General features: G+C 54.5%; 1 protein-coding gene across 5 annotated transcripts in view; it reads right to left on the bottom strand.

Moving 5' to 3' along the window:
- Positions 1-18,541, bottom strand: part of SYNPO (synaptopodin) — a 36,630-nt gene that overhangs the window by 2,973 nt on the left and 15,116 nt on the right. For 2 of the 5 annotated variants that reach the window (XM_082381473.1, XM_082381476.1), the window contains exon 2: positions 4,804-7,160. In XM_082381473.1, coding sequence (XP_082237599.1) covers positions 4,804-7,160 — 2,357 coding nt within the window. Of the gene's footprint in view, positions 1-4,803; positions 7,161-12,795; positions 12,960-13,953; positions 13,979-18,541 lie in introns of those variants that run through there. The other 3 variants (XM_082381475.1, XM_082381474.1, XR_014241734.1) reach the window with 3 other exon arrangements.

Below are 18,541 nucleotides of genomic sequence, written 5' to 3'. Positions count from 1 at the left end.
CAGATGACTGGCGGTTTAAGAACGCTCGCTTTGGAGACAGACCTCTTTGTTTACTGAATGAACTTGGGCAAGTTGCTTCAGCAACAGAAGCAACTCGAAGCCCCTGGGCTGCAGTTTCCTCCTCTGTGAAATGGGAGTATAATATCAGCATGTACCCTATAGGATTGTTGTGAGGAGTAAATGAGATAACTTATGTAAAAGACTTATCACAGTATGAGAAGGTTCCCTAGAAGAGAGTAGGTGTGCAATAGATGTTAGTTACCTTAAAGACATACTAGAAGGATACACATGAAACTAACCAGAGTGCTTCTCTGTGAGGATATGGGGTGAACAGGGCAGGGGACACAGCCACAGGAGTATAAGGCTTTTAATGTATTATATATTTTTTATATAAGTTTAAGGTTTTGAACCATATGGTTATAATATCTATTCAAAAAATTACAAGCAAAAATATTGATCATTATTACTAAAGTTGGACTTAGGGAAAGGCCCTCTCTGTCTCAATCCCCCTGCCATGTTGCCATGGTCACCTCCTAATTGTTCCTTGGACACCTTGAACAGGGAGGAGGTTCCCACCGACAGATGGAAACATAAAAGGAAGTTGGGTCGTTCCTCACTAGGCAGCACACTCCCCTCACTGGACTTCTTGCCAGCATGGGGTGGGGAGTGTGGGTTCCGTGAGGCCAAGTTGGTGAACCTCTTTGAAGTTCTAAAGCACTGCTCTGCTATACACTGTCATACCTGCTTCCTACCTCCTTAGGAACTTTCCAGTCTACAAAGTTGGGTCTCATCCTTACTCTCTCATCATATCCTCACAACAGCCTGGAGAAGTAGCTGGTATTATCACACCCATTTTACAGTGATGAAAATGAAGTTCAGACGTGTAAATAACTATCTGGTGTGTTCTGCCCCACCAGGAAGTGTGTGTGACTATCTGTTGCTTAAAGGTGGGAGGCAGGCTTAAGCAGTTTGAACTGATTTGAAAGTACAGGGCTTGGGGATCCATGCCCAGCATGTATCTGCTAAACCATCCAGCTGTTCAGCCAATCAGATTCCAGCAACAAGCCAGTCCACTCAGTCTTCAATCCAATCCAAATTCACCAGCAGTCATCCCTCAGAGTCCAGAACTAGCCAGTCCATTCAGTGCCTCCTACCCAATCAAAATCTAGAACCTCTCGTAAGATCCATTCTCTCATCCAATCAGTAACTAGCCACAGCCAAGCCAGTCAGCTTCTCATCCAATCAGAATCTAATTTCTCCCAATCAAAAGGAAGCAATAAAGTACATGTATTCTCCAAACAATGCAGCAGCTACCAGATGAGCCCAGACTCAGAAATGGAGCCCTTTAACCTACAGAGGAACATACAGCAGTCTGAACAGATTTTTCATGGGATTGGGAATGTTAGGAACCTCCCGGGGACATCCAAGGCCCCAATCATCAAGTAGGAAAGTTATAGCTCAGCATGGGCTCCGCCTCTTTTACTCCCAGGGTCAGAGTTCTGTCTATGTGAGCCAGAGACACTGGGAGCTGCTGTCTGTGAGCCATCTCAGGAATCTTTCAGTGAGCCTGGCTGGGGGGAGCAGGGCCAAGAGTTCATGATCCAAGTCCATCAACAAGCACTGAGGCAGAGGAACCAGGGCTTTCAGCCAGGAGCAAAGCAGGCTGGGGCAAGAGGAGCTATGATAACTGTCTGAAATCTCCAAGGATGGTCTGCCTTTAGTGGCCACAAGGGGAAGGCTAGGGCCAGCAAGTGGAAGGAGTAATAGGATTTACTTCTCAGAATGCCTGGGTTGGAATACTGGGGGCAGTGGTGAGCAGCTCCTCATCCTTTGGAGGTGGGCCAGGGCCTGACCTCATCGAGACTGCCATGTCTGGGTACTGACTGTGTGTGTGTGTGTGTGTTGGGGGGCGGGGGAGCAGTGAATAATATAAAAAGGCTGCAGGGAATCAGAATTATTCACTTTCTGAAAAAGTTCTCAATGTACCATATACACCAGAACTCCTTGGAAATGCACATGGGTGAAAATTCAGAAAGGGGCACCCACTTAACCCAGCAGCAGACCCAAAGCAGGACACATGTGTGGGGTGAAGGCATGAGTAGAGCAGAGTCAGACAGGAACTATCAGATATCAAAGAGAGCTAGCTCCCAGACAGCTTCTGTAATCCTCTGGTTGCATGGAAGGGGAGACTGAGGCCCACGGGTTGTCTAAGGTCACACAAGGAGTTAGATGCAGATCTGGGCCTAGCACCCATGTTTCTGGCTCTTGATGGCAGTTTGCTCCTCTCCACGAGGGCAGAAACTCATTTTACGCACGAGCCCGGCAGTGATGACTGTGGAAAGTGGCCAGATTTAAATAATGGGGGCGACGGGGGGCAGCTGCTGAGGGAACCAGAAAGTATATATGCTCTGGCTAAAGGCACTTAAATACTACTTTTAAAGAATTCGAACAAACCTGGACCATAAGGGGCATGGGTTTTCCCCCATGCTCTACAGACTTTTTGGCCAAACTCTTAAGGAAGGAGAAAACAGAACATGATTTCCACAGGATTCTGGTTCCCTCAGTGCTGACCCAGGGAAGAGAGAGGGCAGCCCTCACTTTCAAGCCAGCACACATCTGTACCCATGGCAGATCCAGACACTCAGCAGATGCAGGCAGCACGTGGACACACACCACAGGCTCACACGCCGTAACTAAGCAGTCCCACCCCACTTCCCAGGCCAGAATTGGGGAGGAGGGAGAGGGCCCTGACCACCAGCCAGTGAGCGTGGAAGAAAGAAAGAAGCAAGACAGATTTGAGGCAGAGTGTATTGAGAACAGGAGAGAAAACAAAGTTGAGGGAAGAGCTCAGCCAGCCTGATCACAGGAGCTGCAGGATGGAGGGTGGGCTCTTCCATTGCTGGCCCTCAGGGGTGGAAGGGAGCAGGGGTCCGGAACATGGGCTTCACTCTGTCCTGGGAGGGGTGTGACGTGAAGGAGCCGAGCTCCCTCGCGACTCTCCCATGCATGCCCCACGTTCTGGGCAGAATGAACTCACTGGGAAGGCACCCCCTGTTGCCATGGAGATGAGCCGAGAGCTCACGAAAACTGCAGGCTCAGCCCAGCATGGGCACCGCCTCCACCACCCCTCGCCCCTCTGGGGAGCCCAGAAATAGGGCTGGGAAAGAGAAAGTGGGTGGTGCTCACCCCCGGTCTTGGGAAGCTTCCATCTGAATTCTGTCTCTTGCGTCTATATTCTCTAACCCCCACAAAGTGTGGTTTTGAGGGGCTGCAGCACATCAAAGATGTCAGAGGTGGTGAGGATCTCAGACTACCTGACTCAAAACCCTCACAGTATGATGGGGAAACTGAGACCCAAAGCTACACATGGAGTCCATCTTTGAGAATCCAGATCTCCTAAGTCCCAGCCTTTTTTTCAAAACCTTAAGGTCTCCTTTGTCCCTTCCTTGAGCTGCTGTGCTCCTGCCCCAGCCCTTGCCGTGTTCCCACTGTCTCCAGGCGATCCTGAGCCTGAGCAGTCCCAGCCTAAACTTCTGATCTCCTGGCCTCCTGCTGCAGCTCATTCCAGCCACACCCTCCCGAGGACACCCTTACATCTACTCCCCAGCTGTCCTATGGCAACTGTCCCATTTCCTTCCCCTCTCTTCCCAGGGGACTGTCTTATCACTTACAGGGCCTTTCTTCCAAAGCACCAGCCTTTCCTCTCATTCCTCACAGATTGTCCAGCTAGGAGGGCCCTCATTGTATAAATGAGAAAACTGAGGCACAAAAAGGGAAAGTGACTTGGCCAAAGTCGCACAGCAAACGGGAAGCTGAGATGCCTCTCTCCTTGCGGCCCCTTCCACTGCACGTAGATGGCTGCTTTCAGTCGTGCAGATCTTGGCTGAGGTTGAAGGCAAAACAGCTGATGGATACACTGCTAGGGGCCTCTCTCCTAGCTGCACACCAACCTCTGCACAGCCTCCTACAGGGCTCTCTGTCTCTCAGGGGTCCCCTGGGACCTCCCACATCCCAGAACAGTGAGGGCAAGCTAGGGAGAACCAGGACTGAGGTCTGGGATGAACTGCGTTAGCTGTCTCGAAAGCGGAGCTGGATGTTTGGAGAGGGCATGAAGGCAGCTGAGCAGAGGGCCAGGAAGAAGAGTGTCAGGCAGCAGTGGTGGGCTGAGTCCTCATCCAGCAGAACCCAGGAGAAGAGAAAATGTGGAGGCCGAGGCAAAGGTCTCTGAAGCAGCGGAGAGGAAACAGTGTCCAGAAGGCAGAGGTGGGTGGAAGAGACAGACCTGTGGAGGTGAGAATCCAGCAAGAGGCAGAAAGATGCCAGAGCTGGGGCCCCAGTGAGGACGGCCCCACCGGGGTGGCTGAGGAGGCAGACCCTTGGCTGGCTGGTCCCACAGGCAAGGGCAGGCTCTGTTTGCTGCAGAAGCCCCTCAGCAAGACGCTGGCATCACTACAGCTCACCAAGGCCAGGTGAAGCCCCCCAGCTTCATTAGGGCCTGCCAAGGGAGTTCTCTCTCCGTGACCCTCCTCCCCCCGCAGTGGCAGACTTCAGATCCCTCAGACATGGAGTCGAACCACTCTGTGGTAGGGAAGGGGCGGCTGCAGCTCAGAGAGGGGAGGTGACTTGCCCGACGTCACAAAGCTAGCTGGTGGCAGTGTCAGCCCTTGAGACCTGAGTCCCCATACTCCTGACTCAGCCCTGTGCCACTTCCTGCTCTCCATCCAGCCCTCGGAGAGCAGGCTCTGACAGGCAGCGGGATCCCTGTGGGGTCCATTACTTGAAGCAGAAGGAAGGCTTCCACACCTGAGCCTCGATCCCGGCATTCCGGGTGGAGAAGGAGGGCCTGGGGGCTTGCTTGGCTCGGGGAGACCACGCCCTGGAGGGAGACACGGGCGAGACATCACTGCTGTAGGTAGGGCTCATGGCAGTGGGCCGGAGGCCATCCTGGCCAGGGGAGGTGTAGAGGCCTGGGGAGGAGCGGGAGGGCCGAGGCAGGGCAGGCGACGGTGGGAGGGCCGCCTTGGGCAGGCTGGGCGCCAGGTCCAGGGAGCTCGGCTTGGCAGGCGGGGCGGCCGTGGGCGAGGACTTGGCAGGTTCCTTGATGGGTGAGAGGACAAAGAGCGAGGGCCGCAGCTGGCAGGGTGGCCGCCTGGAGGGCTCTGGGCGCAGGACCCCGTTCTCAGGCAGGTAGCCATGATAGAGGGAGGCAGGTGGGGTCCGAGCCGGGCTTCGGGATGCCACTCGGAAGCCGCCAGGCGCGTTGGTGGGGTACTTCCAGCACGAAGGCAGGGACATAGTGGGTGAAGGGCAGCGGGCCCGTTCCGCGTGGCCCGAAGACTCGATGACGTACTTCTCCATGCGGGACTGGCGGCGGGCGTAGAGCTCAGCCCCCTTCCCAGAGGCCTCGGAGAGGTTCTGGTTGGGTTTGGGCTTGGGCTTGGCCTGGATGCGCGGTGACTTGAGGCATGAGGCCCACTCGGGGACAATCTCCTCGGCACCTGCGGGGCTGGCCCTGTCCCGGGGGGCGGGCTCCTGCTGGAAGTTGGAGGCCTCGGCCCCCAGCGCGAAGGGCTCCTCCTCCACGCCCATCTCCCCCTGGTCCCTCTGCCTCCGCTTCTCGTCTGCTGTCTGTACCAGATCCAGCAGGTCTGGATTCGGGGTCACCTTGGGCTTCTCCACGAAGGTGAACATGGATTTCCGGCTGCCCCTGCGGGCTATCGACTCCTCCAAAATGCCCGTCTTGCTGGCAGGAACTGCCTGGCCCTTTAGATGAGAAGGCTTGGGGTCGGAGCTGGGGTACAGGGCAGAGTAAGAGGGGGGAGACCTAACCCGGGAAGCCAGGGGGGCCGTGGACAAGGTCTCGGCATAGGTTGGGGGTGGGGTGAAGTTCCCCAAGGGGCGTCTCTCCAAGGCGGGGCTTCGCTGTGCCACGGGCCTCCTCTCCAGCATGGGGCTATGGGACATGACGTGCCTCTGTGGCCGAGGGCTCCTGTCTGCCACGCTGGGGGGCCGGGGAGCGGTACCCTTCTCTCCAAGATGTCGTCTCTCTACCATGGGGCTTCGTTCCATCTGGCTGGTGCCGCCTGGCGCCTGAATCCCAAAGGGCCTGGCCGTCCTGTTGACCACAGATGGGGGCTTGGCCAGCGTGAGGTGGACCTCGCTGTACAGTTTGATGGGCGTGGTGGCAGCTGCCCGCCCGGACATCTCTTGTTCCGTGGACACCACTGGGGCACCAAGCTGGACATCAATGAGCAGGGAGCTGGACATGAAATCTGGGGCTGGGGGCCTGGAGCTGGAGATGGGAGTAACTTCTCTGGAGAAGGTGCTGGTGGTGGTAGGTGGAGCTGATACCTTATCAATTAGTAGGGTGCTGGATCTCACCTCCGCAGCTGGCTCCTGGGGTTGCCCACCAGCACACGGGGTGCTGGGTTTGAAATCTGGCACTGCACCCTTCGGCGGGAGCTGTGCCTCTGAAGAATTCTGTTGGACGCTGGACAGTGGCAGGCTCTGCGGGGTGACAGTTGCGGGTGGGTTCTGATCGACATCCGTGGCTGGCGGGTTGTGGTTGCTGTTGGAAGGTGGATTGATGACCGTGGCGCCGGGCGAGGGAAGGTTTTGGCTGGCATCTGTGGCTGGGCTGTGGACCTCCGCCAGAGGTGGAGTTGGGGGGCTCTGCTGGGCTTCTCGGTTCTGGGACAGGTGGAGCCCATTGGCCGTCAGCAGGGCCGCGTTCTCCTTTAAATAAACCACCAGTGGTACCTCCTCTTCCTCACTGGCCACTTTCTCCAGGTGCCGCAGCAAGCTGGCTTCCTCTGAGGAGCCCTCCATGCTGTGACCAGGGACCCCTGTGTCAGCGCTCTGGCAGGCGGGGTTTCTCGGAGGGCCTGGTTCAGGGAGTGAGGTGGGACTCAGGCTGAGCCCTCGGGCATGGCCTGTGGGGCTGGCGGGGGTCACCCTGAGGGACTCCTGGCTGGGCTTCTGTCCCCTCTGGCCGCGGCTCTCCAAGGTGAACTCGTTCACCCTCTGCCGGCGCCTGTTGAAGAGCTGGACACCGCGGGAGTTGGAGCTGGGAGGGGTGGTCAGCTGGGCTGCGATCTGCTGGCTCCTCGCCTTGGCCTCTTTTAGATCCTTCTCGGTGAGGCTAGTGCTCCGGCCCAGCGCTGCAGGAGGGACAGAGGCCGAGTCAGCAAATGGGATTGCAGAGCCACAGGGGTACACAGACAGACAGACAGATGGTCACCCATGCCCCCACTACAGATGGCTTTTTCCTCCGGAATTTGATCTTTACTCACCGTGTCCTAGAATCTCCTCATAAAGATCCCTGACCCAACCATCATGGCCCAACTCAAATACCCATGTAAAACCTTCCCTGATTACCCTTTTAGTGTTAACTGCCCCCTTGTTTGGATTCCGCCTGAAGGTTGTTGATGTGGCACTTTACCAAACTCAGCAAGAACACCTCGCCCTAGCAGTCAAGGCCCCACTACATCTCGGACTCATCTTGTGCCACCTTTCTCTCTCACTGGCGTCTTCCTGGCTGGCTTTCTGTTCCTTGAAAATGCCAAGTTTGTTCCTGCCCCAGGGCCTTTGCACTTGCTGTTCTCTCTGCTTGGAATGATCTTTTCCCAGGTGGCATTCCATGTTGGTTCCTTATCGCTCAGGACTCACGTGAATGTCACCTCTCTGGAGGGGCCTTCCTCTATAATCAGCATACCCCCCCCCACCCATCTCTTTGTTTTGTTTTCTTCATAGCATTCAACACAATTCAGTATTATCTTCCTTACACGTTTCCTTGTCCATTATCTATCTCCCTCACCTAGAACGCAAGCTCTAAGGGGGAAATGAACTTGCTTGACTTGTTCATCCCTCTAACCCTAGCCCCTGGAACAGTGCCTGGCAAAAAGTGGGCACTCGGTAAGCATTACTGAGTGCATGAATGAACCTGCAGGATATTCACATGCCTAAGTGCATATCTTAGGGCCCTTTACACTTTCAAACTCATAGTGTAGTCATTTCTTAACACTGACACTTCCTCTTTTTAGAATAGGTAATACATTTACGTGGACTAAAATTTTTTTAAAAATTTAAAAACATAAAAAAGTATACAGTAAAAAATGTCTCTCTACCTCTGAGTGCTCCACACCACAAATCAGGTAACAACTGTTAATAGTTTCTTCCAAGTCCTTGCAGAATTTCTTACCATTTTCATTTAAACAATCATTGAAAAATTCTCATACTTTAATATTATAAAAGTAATAAATTGGGCTAATTTCAGTGACTCTACTAGAACATTGCATTACCTCATTTTATCCTCACAAGAACACTAGGATACAAGCATTACTTGCCCCTATTTTACAGAAGTGGAAAATGAGGTCTAGAGACTTGTAAGTAACTCACCCAAGATCACACAGCAAAGGGTGGCAAGGCTGGAGTCAGAACCAGTTCTCGCTGGGTCCACAGTACATGCTCAAGCTGCCTGCTTGTCCCAAAGGTCCCTTTGGGACATATAGGGGACAGAGTCGGTGGGAGTCGGGGTTCAGTCTGGGGCTGCAGGCTAGGACCGGAGTCTGGGGCCTGAGGTCAGGGATCAGGCTGGGGGTCAGGCCCTATTAATATGTAAGTTCACTACAGGCAACCATTTCTTTTTATATCACCAGTGCCCGGCTGGCACAGAGTCAGTGTTTAATTTGTGCTTATTGAATAAGGAATGAAGAAATGGATGCATGAACAAATGAACCTATGGACAGATGGATGGGACAGCCTGTGGCCGGGCTAGCAGCTCAGTCGGTGGCTGGGAAAATTCCTCCCTTTGTCACCCCACCCCCACCGAGGGAAGCTAATTAGTTCTTGAGGAATCTGACCCTGCCCTTCCTCCTATCTTGCCCTCATTAGCACTGGCCATGACATGCTGAGTGGGTCTCCAGGGACAGTTTTTCTAGGCATCTTGCCAGCGAGGCTCAGAATTCATGGACTCTCAGAGCTGGGAGGGCCCTTATAGAGGAGCTATTTCACTACCACCCCCATTTTATAGATGAAGAAACCAAGGTTCGGAGAGTGGTGCAGGGTAGAGCTCACACTAGGGTCAGTGGGGAGGCCCTGTGACACAGGACAGAGTGGCTGCCGACAGCTGCTTCACTGGGACCAGGCCCAGCAGCCACAGGCTCTCTGGCTCCAACCTCCTTCTTCCCTCCTCCCATCACGACCTGGCTCCCCACCACACACACCTGTGCCCACAGGTCCAGAACGGTGACAGCACACAGCCTGCCCCATGCGCCCCTGACGCCTGCTTCCTCCTGGTGGGGCTCCTCTCCTGCCTGGATCACCCCATGATGACGGCTTTGGGGGTTGGGCCAGGCTGCTCCCCTGGGGGGAACTTAGGTAGGGGACAAGCCAGCAACACAGGAGGGGTTGCTCAGCTCACGCGATGTCCATCTCCTCAGGTCTGCTTAGAAACCAAGCCTCCCGGCCCAAATCCAGGCTCTGCTATTTGCTAGCTGTGTGACCTTGGCAACTTACTGCACCTCTCGGAGCCAGTTTCCTTAGCTGAGAAGAAGGTAATAAAAGCACTGACATTAGGGTTTGGAGGCTACAGTGAGATCGTGGATGCCAGGGGGGTTACTGTCATTCAGCCCAAGTAGAGAGGACTGAGGGCTCATGCTACCCTGGGATGGAGTTGATGGTGACCCCACGTGACACCCTGGAAGGGGTCAGAGCTTCTTCTAGCAAAGGAGATTCACCCTACAGATCATGGTCCTGAGAGGGGTGACTGTCTTAAGGTCACACGGCAGGGGATTCTAGAGTTATTGGGAGGCAGGGATCATTGCCCCAAATCACAGAACCTCAGAATCTTAGAGATGGCTGTCACCGGGTCCAATTCCCCACACAATTCCTGCGTCCCTAAAACCATGTCCCTGAGTGTACAAGCCTCTGTTTATACCCTCAACTGACAGGGAGCTCACTACCCTGAAGATATGCCTTCTGCTAATTAACATTCTTTCTTTAGCTATAAAGTCGCCCTTATATTCACTCCCACCTCTTGACATGACTCTGCCCCTCACTGCCACACAGATAAAGAGCTTTCTCTTTCCAACCTGAGAGCCCTGCAGAGACTCAGTCACAGATCACATCCCCACGGGGCATGGTCAGGATAAACATCCCTAGTCCCACCAGTGGCTCTTATGACACAACTGCAGCCATCGTAGCTCACATTGATTGGGCTCTTACTGTGTACCCGGCTAGCGGATTCCCACAGTGCCAGGCTCCTAGAAAGGGCTTCAGTGTTTGTGTAATTCAGACCTCCCAAATCCCTGCACTTTTCTCTTTTTTCTCTTCACCTCTGCTTCAGTCCTATCCCAAGGCTGGTTCTAAGGGCCATGGGGCTAGAAAATGCTCCAGTGTCAGAGAGTGAAGGGCCCTCAGGGATAAGCTGGCCTGGGAGGGAAGGGGTTGCAGAGGAGGCCATGGGCCAAGACCTGGTCTGCTGACCCCCAGCCAGGCTGTGAACCTTCCCCACGCTGTTGTTCTGGGACAAGAGGAATCCAGCAGAAAAGGCCAGCGGGTGAGAGAGCCCTTCCTCCGAGGGAGCTCCCGTGCCCCCCATCCCAGCCTGCAATGACTCCACGGAAAAGGAATTTGGCAGGAGGCTTGGACCAGACCCAGCCAGCAATCCAGACGACTTTTGCCACCCTGCACAAACAAAGCTGGGAGAAGGGGGGCTGGGCCAAGTACGGGCATCCCAGAGTCCCCCACTGCAGGGCACCGGGGGTGGCAGCTCCATTCAAAATTCCCCAGACTAGGGAACTGCCACCTCTAGTGATGCCCCAGCCAGGTGGGTCCAAGATCGTGGTCCCTGGTGTCAGAGAGGCAAGAGGTGGCCAAGGCCCACAGGGGACAGACCCCTTGCTGAGCCCCCAATCTGCTTGGCTGCAGCCTGCACCTGTACAAGTCCTAACAACCCCTCTTCCCTCAGCCTCTTCAGGGTTGGCCCTTGAAAGCCCCACCCTGGACAGTGGATGAGGAGCTCTGAAGACCAGCCTTCTGGAGATGGAGGGGTGAGGGCAGACTCAAGGAAGAGCTGCCCAGGGTCAGGAGACCTGGGTCCAACAGGGTTGAATCCCTAAGTGGGGAAGGGGGACAAGAAGCCCTGAGTACAGCCATTAGAATGAAGATCGCAGTGGGTGCTATAATTAGTGAGCCCTCACTACTGCCCAGTGTAAAGTGCTGTGCCATGCACTTTAGACCCATCATCTTGTTCGATCCTCCCAATGACCCCAAGAGATAAGTACTAGCATTCTTCCCAGTTTGCAGATGAAACCAGAGCTCAGAAAGACCTGCCCAGGGTCATATGACTTTTAAGTAGCAGAGCTGGGATTCAAAACTCAAAATCTGGTTGCTGAATCTCATTTCTTAACCACCCTGCCTTCTGGACCCTGACTCTGGTGGGAGGGGCACCAACAGAGACTCTGGTGCTCCTGGATGCTGGTCTGCAGACCCCTCCGTTTCCACATCTCGTGACCAGTGCCCGCAGCAGTGCCCTCTCCTCTTCATATTCAGCTGCCCAGAGCAACTCGTGCTTTGTCGCCCTTCTTCCTCTCAGGAGAAGAGCTGATGAACTCATTGTGACTAAGGTAGAAATGACTTCTAGGACGCAAAAAACTAGTGCAGTAGGGCCTCCCTGGTGGCGCAGTGGTTGAGAGTCTGCCTGCCGATGCAGGGGACACGGGTTCGAGCCCTGGTCTGGGAGGATCCCACGTGCCGCGGAGCAGCTAGGCCCGTGAGCCACAACTACTGAGCCTGCGCGTCTGGAGCCTGTGCTCCGCAACAAGAGAGGCCGCGATAGTGAGAGGCCCGCGCACCGCGATGAAGAGTGGCCCCCGCTTGCCGCAACTAGAGAAAGCCCTCGCACAGAAACGAAGACCCAACACAGCCAAAAAAAAACCTAGTGGAGTAGAAAGAGCACGGTGTGGGGAGTCAGGAGACCTGAGTTCAAGTTGTGCTCAGGCAGGGATAAGCCCTTTCTCCCACCCCATTACTTCTGTAGGCAGCTGCCTCTTCTGCCAGCCACCAGGCCTTTTGGACAGAGGATCCAGAGGAGGGAGGCAGGGCAGGGGAACGGAGGCCAGAGCAGAAGGTCAGGACAGGGAGAGAATTCAAGGAAATTCTTCTTCACACGGCTGCCGTCAATGGGAGTGCCCAGGGCCCGGGTAGGGTGGGGTGGGACAGGGAGCCAGAGGTAGGAAGAGAGACTGGCTGGAGACGGCCCATTGTGGCTGCCTGGGAGTCTTGGCAACGGGACAGGTAAACAGGCTGGGTTAACTGCCCCCCTGGTGGGGTCAGGAAGGAACCAATGGCTGGCTGCTGCACAACCTCGGCCTCAGCCGGGGGCAGGAAGATGAACTGGACCTGAGTAATGGCCTGACTACCTTGCCAGCCCCTGCCCCGCATCCTCCCTGCTGAAAGGAGGAAATGACACAGCCTCCTTTCCCTGGGGAGTTCTCCATCCATGCCAAAGTCCTGGTGAGTGCAAACTGCCTGAGTCCCAGCAGACTTGCCAGGCTTCCTTGCAGAGAATAATTCATACTAAGGTGGGAAGGACTGCCAGACACGGGAGATGCATAGGAATGGAAGGGAAGAGCCCCAGACCTAGCTCCAGCCTGGCCACCAACCGGCCGGCAGAAGTCATGGCATGCCTCTCCCTTAATGCCCAGGGGGAACTGAGACCAGAGAAGGTTGCTGTATGCCCTAAGTCACGCACCCCAAACCACAAAGGCACCTCTGGGTGCTCGCTTTACTCACTCTGGCTGGGTCCTCCCTGCGGCCCAGCTTCCCTCTGGATGCCGAGCCGGCCTTGCTTCTCAAAGCCTCCGCGAAAGGCAGCCAATCGACTAGCTGACAAAGAGGAAAATCCCACGTTGACGGCAACGCGGAGGAGCTGGATATGACTTCTCTCCTCCACAGATGACTCAGCCTAGCTCTTTATCAGGAAAACCGATTTCGCAACAGCCTTTTAAATGGTCTCTCCGCCCCCAGTCTCTCCCCCGCCAATCTACCCACCCCACGCTGCCAGATCCATCTTCCTCCCGCCTGGCTCCACTCGTGTCGGGCCGCTCTCCTCCTCTCCGGGACATGGGGGATCAAGCAGCAAGTCCTCATCCTGGCATTCAGGGTCCCTGACGTCAGGGTCTGCCCGAGAGCTCGCTCACCTGCTCCCTGCGCACTCAACAACGGTCAGAGGGAGTCCAGTGGCTCGTGGTGCCACACCTGCCCTGCGAGTTCCAGCCTCCGCTGTGGGTTTGCGCAGACCCTTCCACCCGGAACCCGTCTCTGTCTCCTATCCTTTCTACATGCTCAATCCCCAGATCATCAGTGTTTTATCTGCACCGCTTAATAACCTCATCACTTGGCATATTATTTGTTTTAGTCAGAGTTTTCGTCCAGGGCGTGCTTACCACATGCCCCATGCCAGGCCCTGGCTCCATTAACAGCAGCGGGGAGGTCAGCAGTCCCCTTATCTCCATGTTAGGGGAGAAACGGGCTCAGAGAGGTGAAGTGACTTAGGTGGTACAGCTAGCCAGAGGCAGAGTTGGGATTCGAACCCAGGGTGGCCCAGCACCCAGCCCAGGACCCATCACATGGGCCATGCTGCCTCCTCCCAACATCTTGCTTTGCAGCAGTCAGGGTCTGGGTCTTATTTTCCCCCAGAGAGTGCAAGAGCCGGGGGACAGGGGCCTCAACTGCTTCCGCCTTGTCCCCTACACCTTCCCCGGGGGCTTGCAGAAAGGATGAAGTCAATGAGGATGACAACAGCCAACACGTGAGGCGCTCCAGATGCTGCCAAGCTAAGGGTTTAGCATATATCTTCTCATTGAATCCTCACAGCAACTCATACAGGAGGCCCCCTTACCTCTGTTTTATTGATGAGGAAAACAAGACCCAGAGAATTAGCCAACTCACCCCAGGTCTTACAGCCAGCAAGGGACAGGCAGAGCAGAGCTGGAGCCGGGAGTCTGACTGATCCCAAGCCTGGGCCCCTCCTTCTGAAGAGCTCTGCCCACAAAGCACACTCACTTTCCCCACCTACTGTCCCAGGCTCAGCCCAAATGCCACTTCCTCCAGGAAGCTTTCATCAATCCATCCAGACTCCTCGATCAGTGCTCCTCCCCTATTCGACCTGGCCCAGGGGCCTCGGAGCAGGAGCAGGGCTTGGAGGAAACAACAGGTTGAGAAAGCTCAGGAACCAAGGCCCAAGGGAAAGGAGGCTGGGACTGGCCCAACTCCTGGTATCTCCCTGACAGGGGTTCGGGATCATGCAGGGCAGGATGGGTGGGCTAAGTCGAGGGCTCCCAGGTCAGGTCGGCATGGGTGTTGGCTAGCAGATATCCCTGTAGGCCACAGGCACTGCTCACTGCTGGCTGACGAGGGCCCTGCTATGCGGTCCTCCTCTCCCAAAGGCCAGGAGCCACCACCTTCTTCCTGCCTGCTCTACTAGCCTAAACACTAATCTACAGTTAGATTTTCAGGGACTTGGAAACGGTGACCCAGAGAGAGGCAGGCTCAGTTCCAGGTGCACAACAAACTGGAAAGGGCTGGTTCACAGGGAGCCAAGCTCAGACCCAGGCTCCCACCTCCCCCAGTCCAGCCCTGGTAAGCCAGGCCTCCCCCCGACCCCCAAGCCCTCTCCTGCTGCATCAGCCTCCATCATCCCAGCCCTGGGAGCCTTGAGAGTACAGAAAGGACTACCACACCCTACCCTTCCAGAGAAAACACTTAATCCAGGAGGCGAAAAGGTGGTGAGCCAGGGCGGGAGAGAGAGAATTTCCCCTAAACTATGCCTCTGCCAGGAGCAGGGCTGAGCCTAGTCTATCTCTGGGTCCCCAGCACCCAGCCCAAGTCTCTCGACAAAGATACAGCCCTTGCTCTTGTCCCTGTGGCAGCCTGGGGCCGGAGCTGGTCCCATTCTCTCTAAATTCCCCAGACTCAGCAGAGGCCGTCACCCAGGAGGGGTTCACTAAGTGTTGACTAAACAAATGACTGAAGGATGAGCACTCCCACAGTCCAAATCTACCTTCACATTTTACTCCACCATTCACCCCAGGAGACGAATTCTCGATTTGTCTAGATCCCAGAGTCATGGAGATTCTAGGTCAGAGATCTAGAGGGTGGTTCCTCGAGGAAGGGGAGAGAGGAAGGAAGGAGGTAGCAACAAGCCTTTGGGTGAAGAGGGAGATGAAACCTCAAATGGCAGTGTTAGATCCAAGAGGCAGAATATTCCATTGAGTTCCAGGAGAATATAGAGCTTAAGAGAGAGATGAATGAAGATGAAGAAATCTGGGAAGTCTTCCTGGAGGAGGCAGCATATGCCCTAGGTCTTGAAAGATGGAGATGTGGAAGCATTTCAAGCAATGGGACAGTGCAGTGGAGGCTGGAAGGCTCAAGGTGATCCCCACCCCATCCTCTACCCTCCTCCACTCACACCTCCAGTCAAGACAGCTGGAGAGGAAGGCACCTCTGACAGAGGAACACGTCCACCATTGGGCTTGCCCAGAGGCTAAGGGTGACTGGGGTGGTCCAGGTAGTTTTCCAAGGGAGCTATGTACATGGGAAGGCACATGCCTAGAGCTCAGAAGCACCGTGGTATCGGCCCTGGGTCTCCGGGTGGGTTACATAACCGCCCCACCGCCGGGGCCACAGATTCAGCCGGGACCCTCCTCCGCCTCCACCTCCCCAGCCATCTGTCTCTGCTGCTTCCCTCTCATAGAAGAGGCCGCTGCACTACCCAAAGCAAGGCCAGCGCCCTGTGGTAAATTCCCCACATTCCTTCCTCACAGAAAAATAAATAACGGGGAGAAAAAATGCTGGAGGAATGATAATGACGGCCCCAGCACGCTGCAGTCCCAGCTCGCCTCCCCACCCTGTAGAGGAGAGACAGTCCTGGGCTGGGGCGGGGATGGGGACGCTGCTACTTCTCCCCGAGGCGTCCTCACTGCCAGGCCCTGGAATAGACGAGCCTCCCGCAGCCCCTCACCACTCCCCCAGGCCTGCCAACCCTCTTTTGTTCTCAGGGTCACTCATATCTGCTGAAGAAGGTGCTGGGAAAGGTGCTGGGAATCTTTCAGTTGTGGCAGGTGACCACAGAGGGCAAACTTGCCAGAGGCTGGGCGCCCTTCACTTTTACTACTCAGGTTGCTGTTTACTGAGCACTTCTTATGTTCCAGGCATTATTATCATTATTTCATTATGTTTTGTTTTATCTTTGCAAGCTGTGAACTGGAAGTACTGTCATACCCATTTTACAGATGAGGAAACTGAGGCTCAGAAAGGTTTTATGATTTGCGAAGGTAGTTTGGCCAGTCAGTGGTCTACCCTCTCCACTCCTGCCTCTTACTCCCATATCTATTCAGCCTGCTTGCCCTCCCCCAGACAGCCCTCCTTTACCAAATCCAACCAGAGGTGCAGCCTGTTCCCTTCCCACGTCCTGCTCAACAAAGCATCCTGTGAGGGCTACCTTTAGTAAGTCACCTCACCTCTGAGTCTCAACTTCCTCATCAGTAAACCAGGGATGATTATAGCTGCTTTGCAGAGTCACTGCTGAGCAAATGAGATGCACAAATTATTTCTATAGCATAAAACGTTGTGCATACCTGAGGGGGATTTAACTTCAGCTTTTTGCACAAACCTACCTTTGTATAACTGTACCAGGCTAGGGCGCTGTCTGTCTCCCTCCCTTCTCCAGCCCTCTCTGGGGCTGGTCTCCCTCTTCTGCTCACAGTCAGGCACAGCCCAACCTTCCCCTCCCCCTTCCAGCATCCTCTCAACAAGGGAACCCCAGTGTCAACCTCTAGCTAACTGTGCTGTAGCAGGAGATAACCAGGTTTGAATCCCAGGTCTGCCTCTTACTGGATGTGAGTGCCCAGACCCCCTTGGATGGCCCCAGACCCAAGACTCCTGGGAGGGACGGTATGGCCCAGGCTCCCACCACTCAGTACGTAGACCTGCAGCCAGGAGGGCGCTGTGGTCCTGAGTGGGCAGGAGGCTACCGATCCTGCCATCCCCTCATGCCATTCGCCGGTTACCAGGCATGTGTGGCTCCCCTCCAGCTGGAGGAGTCTCCAGCCAGAGGAGAGGCTGAACCATCCAGCCTCACCCTCCCCTTGTCCCTCAAACTGCAAAAGGAAAGCAGGCTGGAGGTCAGGAAATTTGGTTCCAGTCTGCTCTGTCACAATATGGGTGAGATGCTGGACTAGTTCCTGACCCTCTTTGGGTTTCAGTTTGTCCATGTGTTTCAGAGAAGGGATTGGCCTGCACCAGTGATTCCTAGAGCGTGGTACCCCCACACCTCTAGTGGGAGCAAAAGGATTTAAGTGGTACCCTGATACTTAATAACATCTTACTAGTTATGTAAATTTCACGTGTGTATTAGAAAAGGAGGATAATAAATCCATCAAAGGTATATTACTGCTTAGGGAGAGGTAAAAGTAGATATTTCAGCAACAAAAGTCAGACAATTTAAAGAAAACAAGTATAGGTGGTGTATGAACTCATTCATTCAACTGCTATTTATTGCACACCAACTAAGGGCCAGGCACTGTTCATAGCCATGAAGAGAAACAGATAAAGCCCTGCTTGCATTCTAGCACGGGAGCCAAATAATAAATAAGACTATTTCTATAATCTTGTTATATTATATATCTATAATCTTATTCTATTACTTCTATAATAAATTCTATAGAATTTACCATCTGACTTACAATTAAGTCAGATGGTAAATTCTATAGAGAAAAATAAAGCCAGGGTGGGAGATATACAGACTGCACAGGGTGGGGAGTGGTGTGCAAAGGTGAATAAGGTAATCAAAGGAGGCATCACTGAGAAATCACATCTGAGTGAAGAAGTGAAGAAGGTGAGGGAGTGAGGCTTGTGCATTTCTAGGGGAAGAAAGACCAGGCAGAGGGAACAGCTAGTGCTAAGGTCCCTAGGCAGGCTCGCACCTGGCAGGTTGAGGATGGTGCACGTAATGTGGAGGTGGGACATGAATAAGGAAACCAGGTTCTCTAGTGGCCTTTCTAGTGGCCTGCAGGGTCTCAGGGACCCCCCCTGCATTGCAACCATTTGTGCTTGTGCGTACACACACACACACACCCTGTAACACACACATTCTGGACAGCTCCCTAATGCTGGTGAGAGCCTAGCCAGCAATAGTATACCTTCCTCTGCACACACACCCACACACAAAGGTGCTGTTTGCGTGTGCACCCACAGAGGGGGCAGAACCTACACACCAGTGTGTGTGCACAGAGCACCCGTCGGTATGCATGTGAAGACACACAGGTATTCAGGTGGCAGACTGGCACAGGTGCACGTGCAGCAGGTACACACCTTATGGGCGGACATATGTGTCTCCCTCCTGCCAGCCTGCCTTGTCTCTGAGTTACCAGACCACCCTTGCCTGGAGGGCAAGTGCCCTGATGGCGTGGTTTCAAATTCACTTCTCCATATCTCTGCACCTCAGTCATGGTTTCCCATTTCCAGGGCTACATTAAAA

This window comes from Balaenoptera borealis (genome assembly GCF_965194805.1).
Source record: "Balaenoptera borealis genome assembly, chromosome: 2".
Lineage (NCBI taxonomy): Eukaryota > Metazoa > Chordata > Mammalia > Artiodactyla > Balaenopteridae > Balaenoptera > Balaenoptera borealis.
This window is presented reverse-complemented; position numbering and strand designations above follow the sequence as displayed.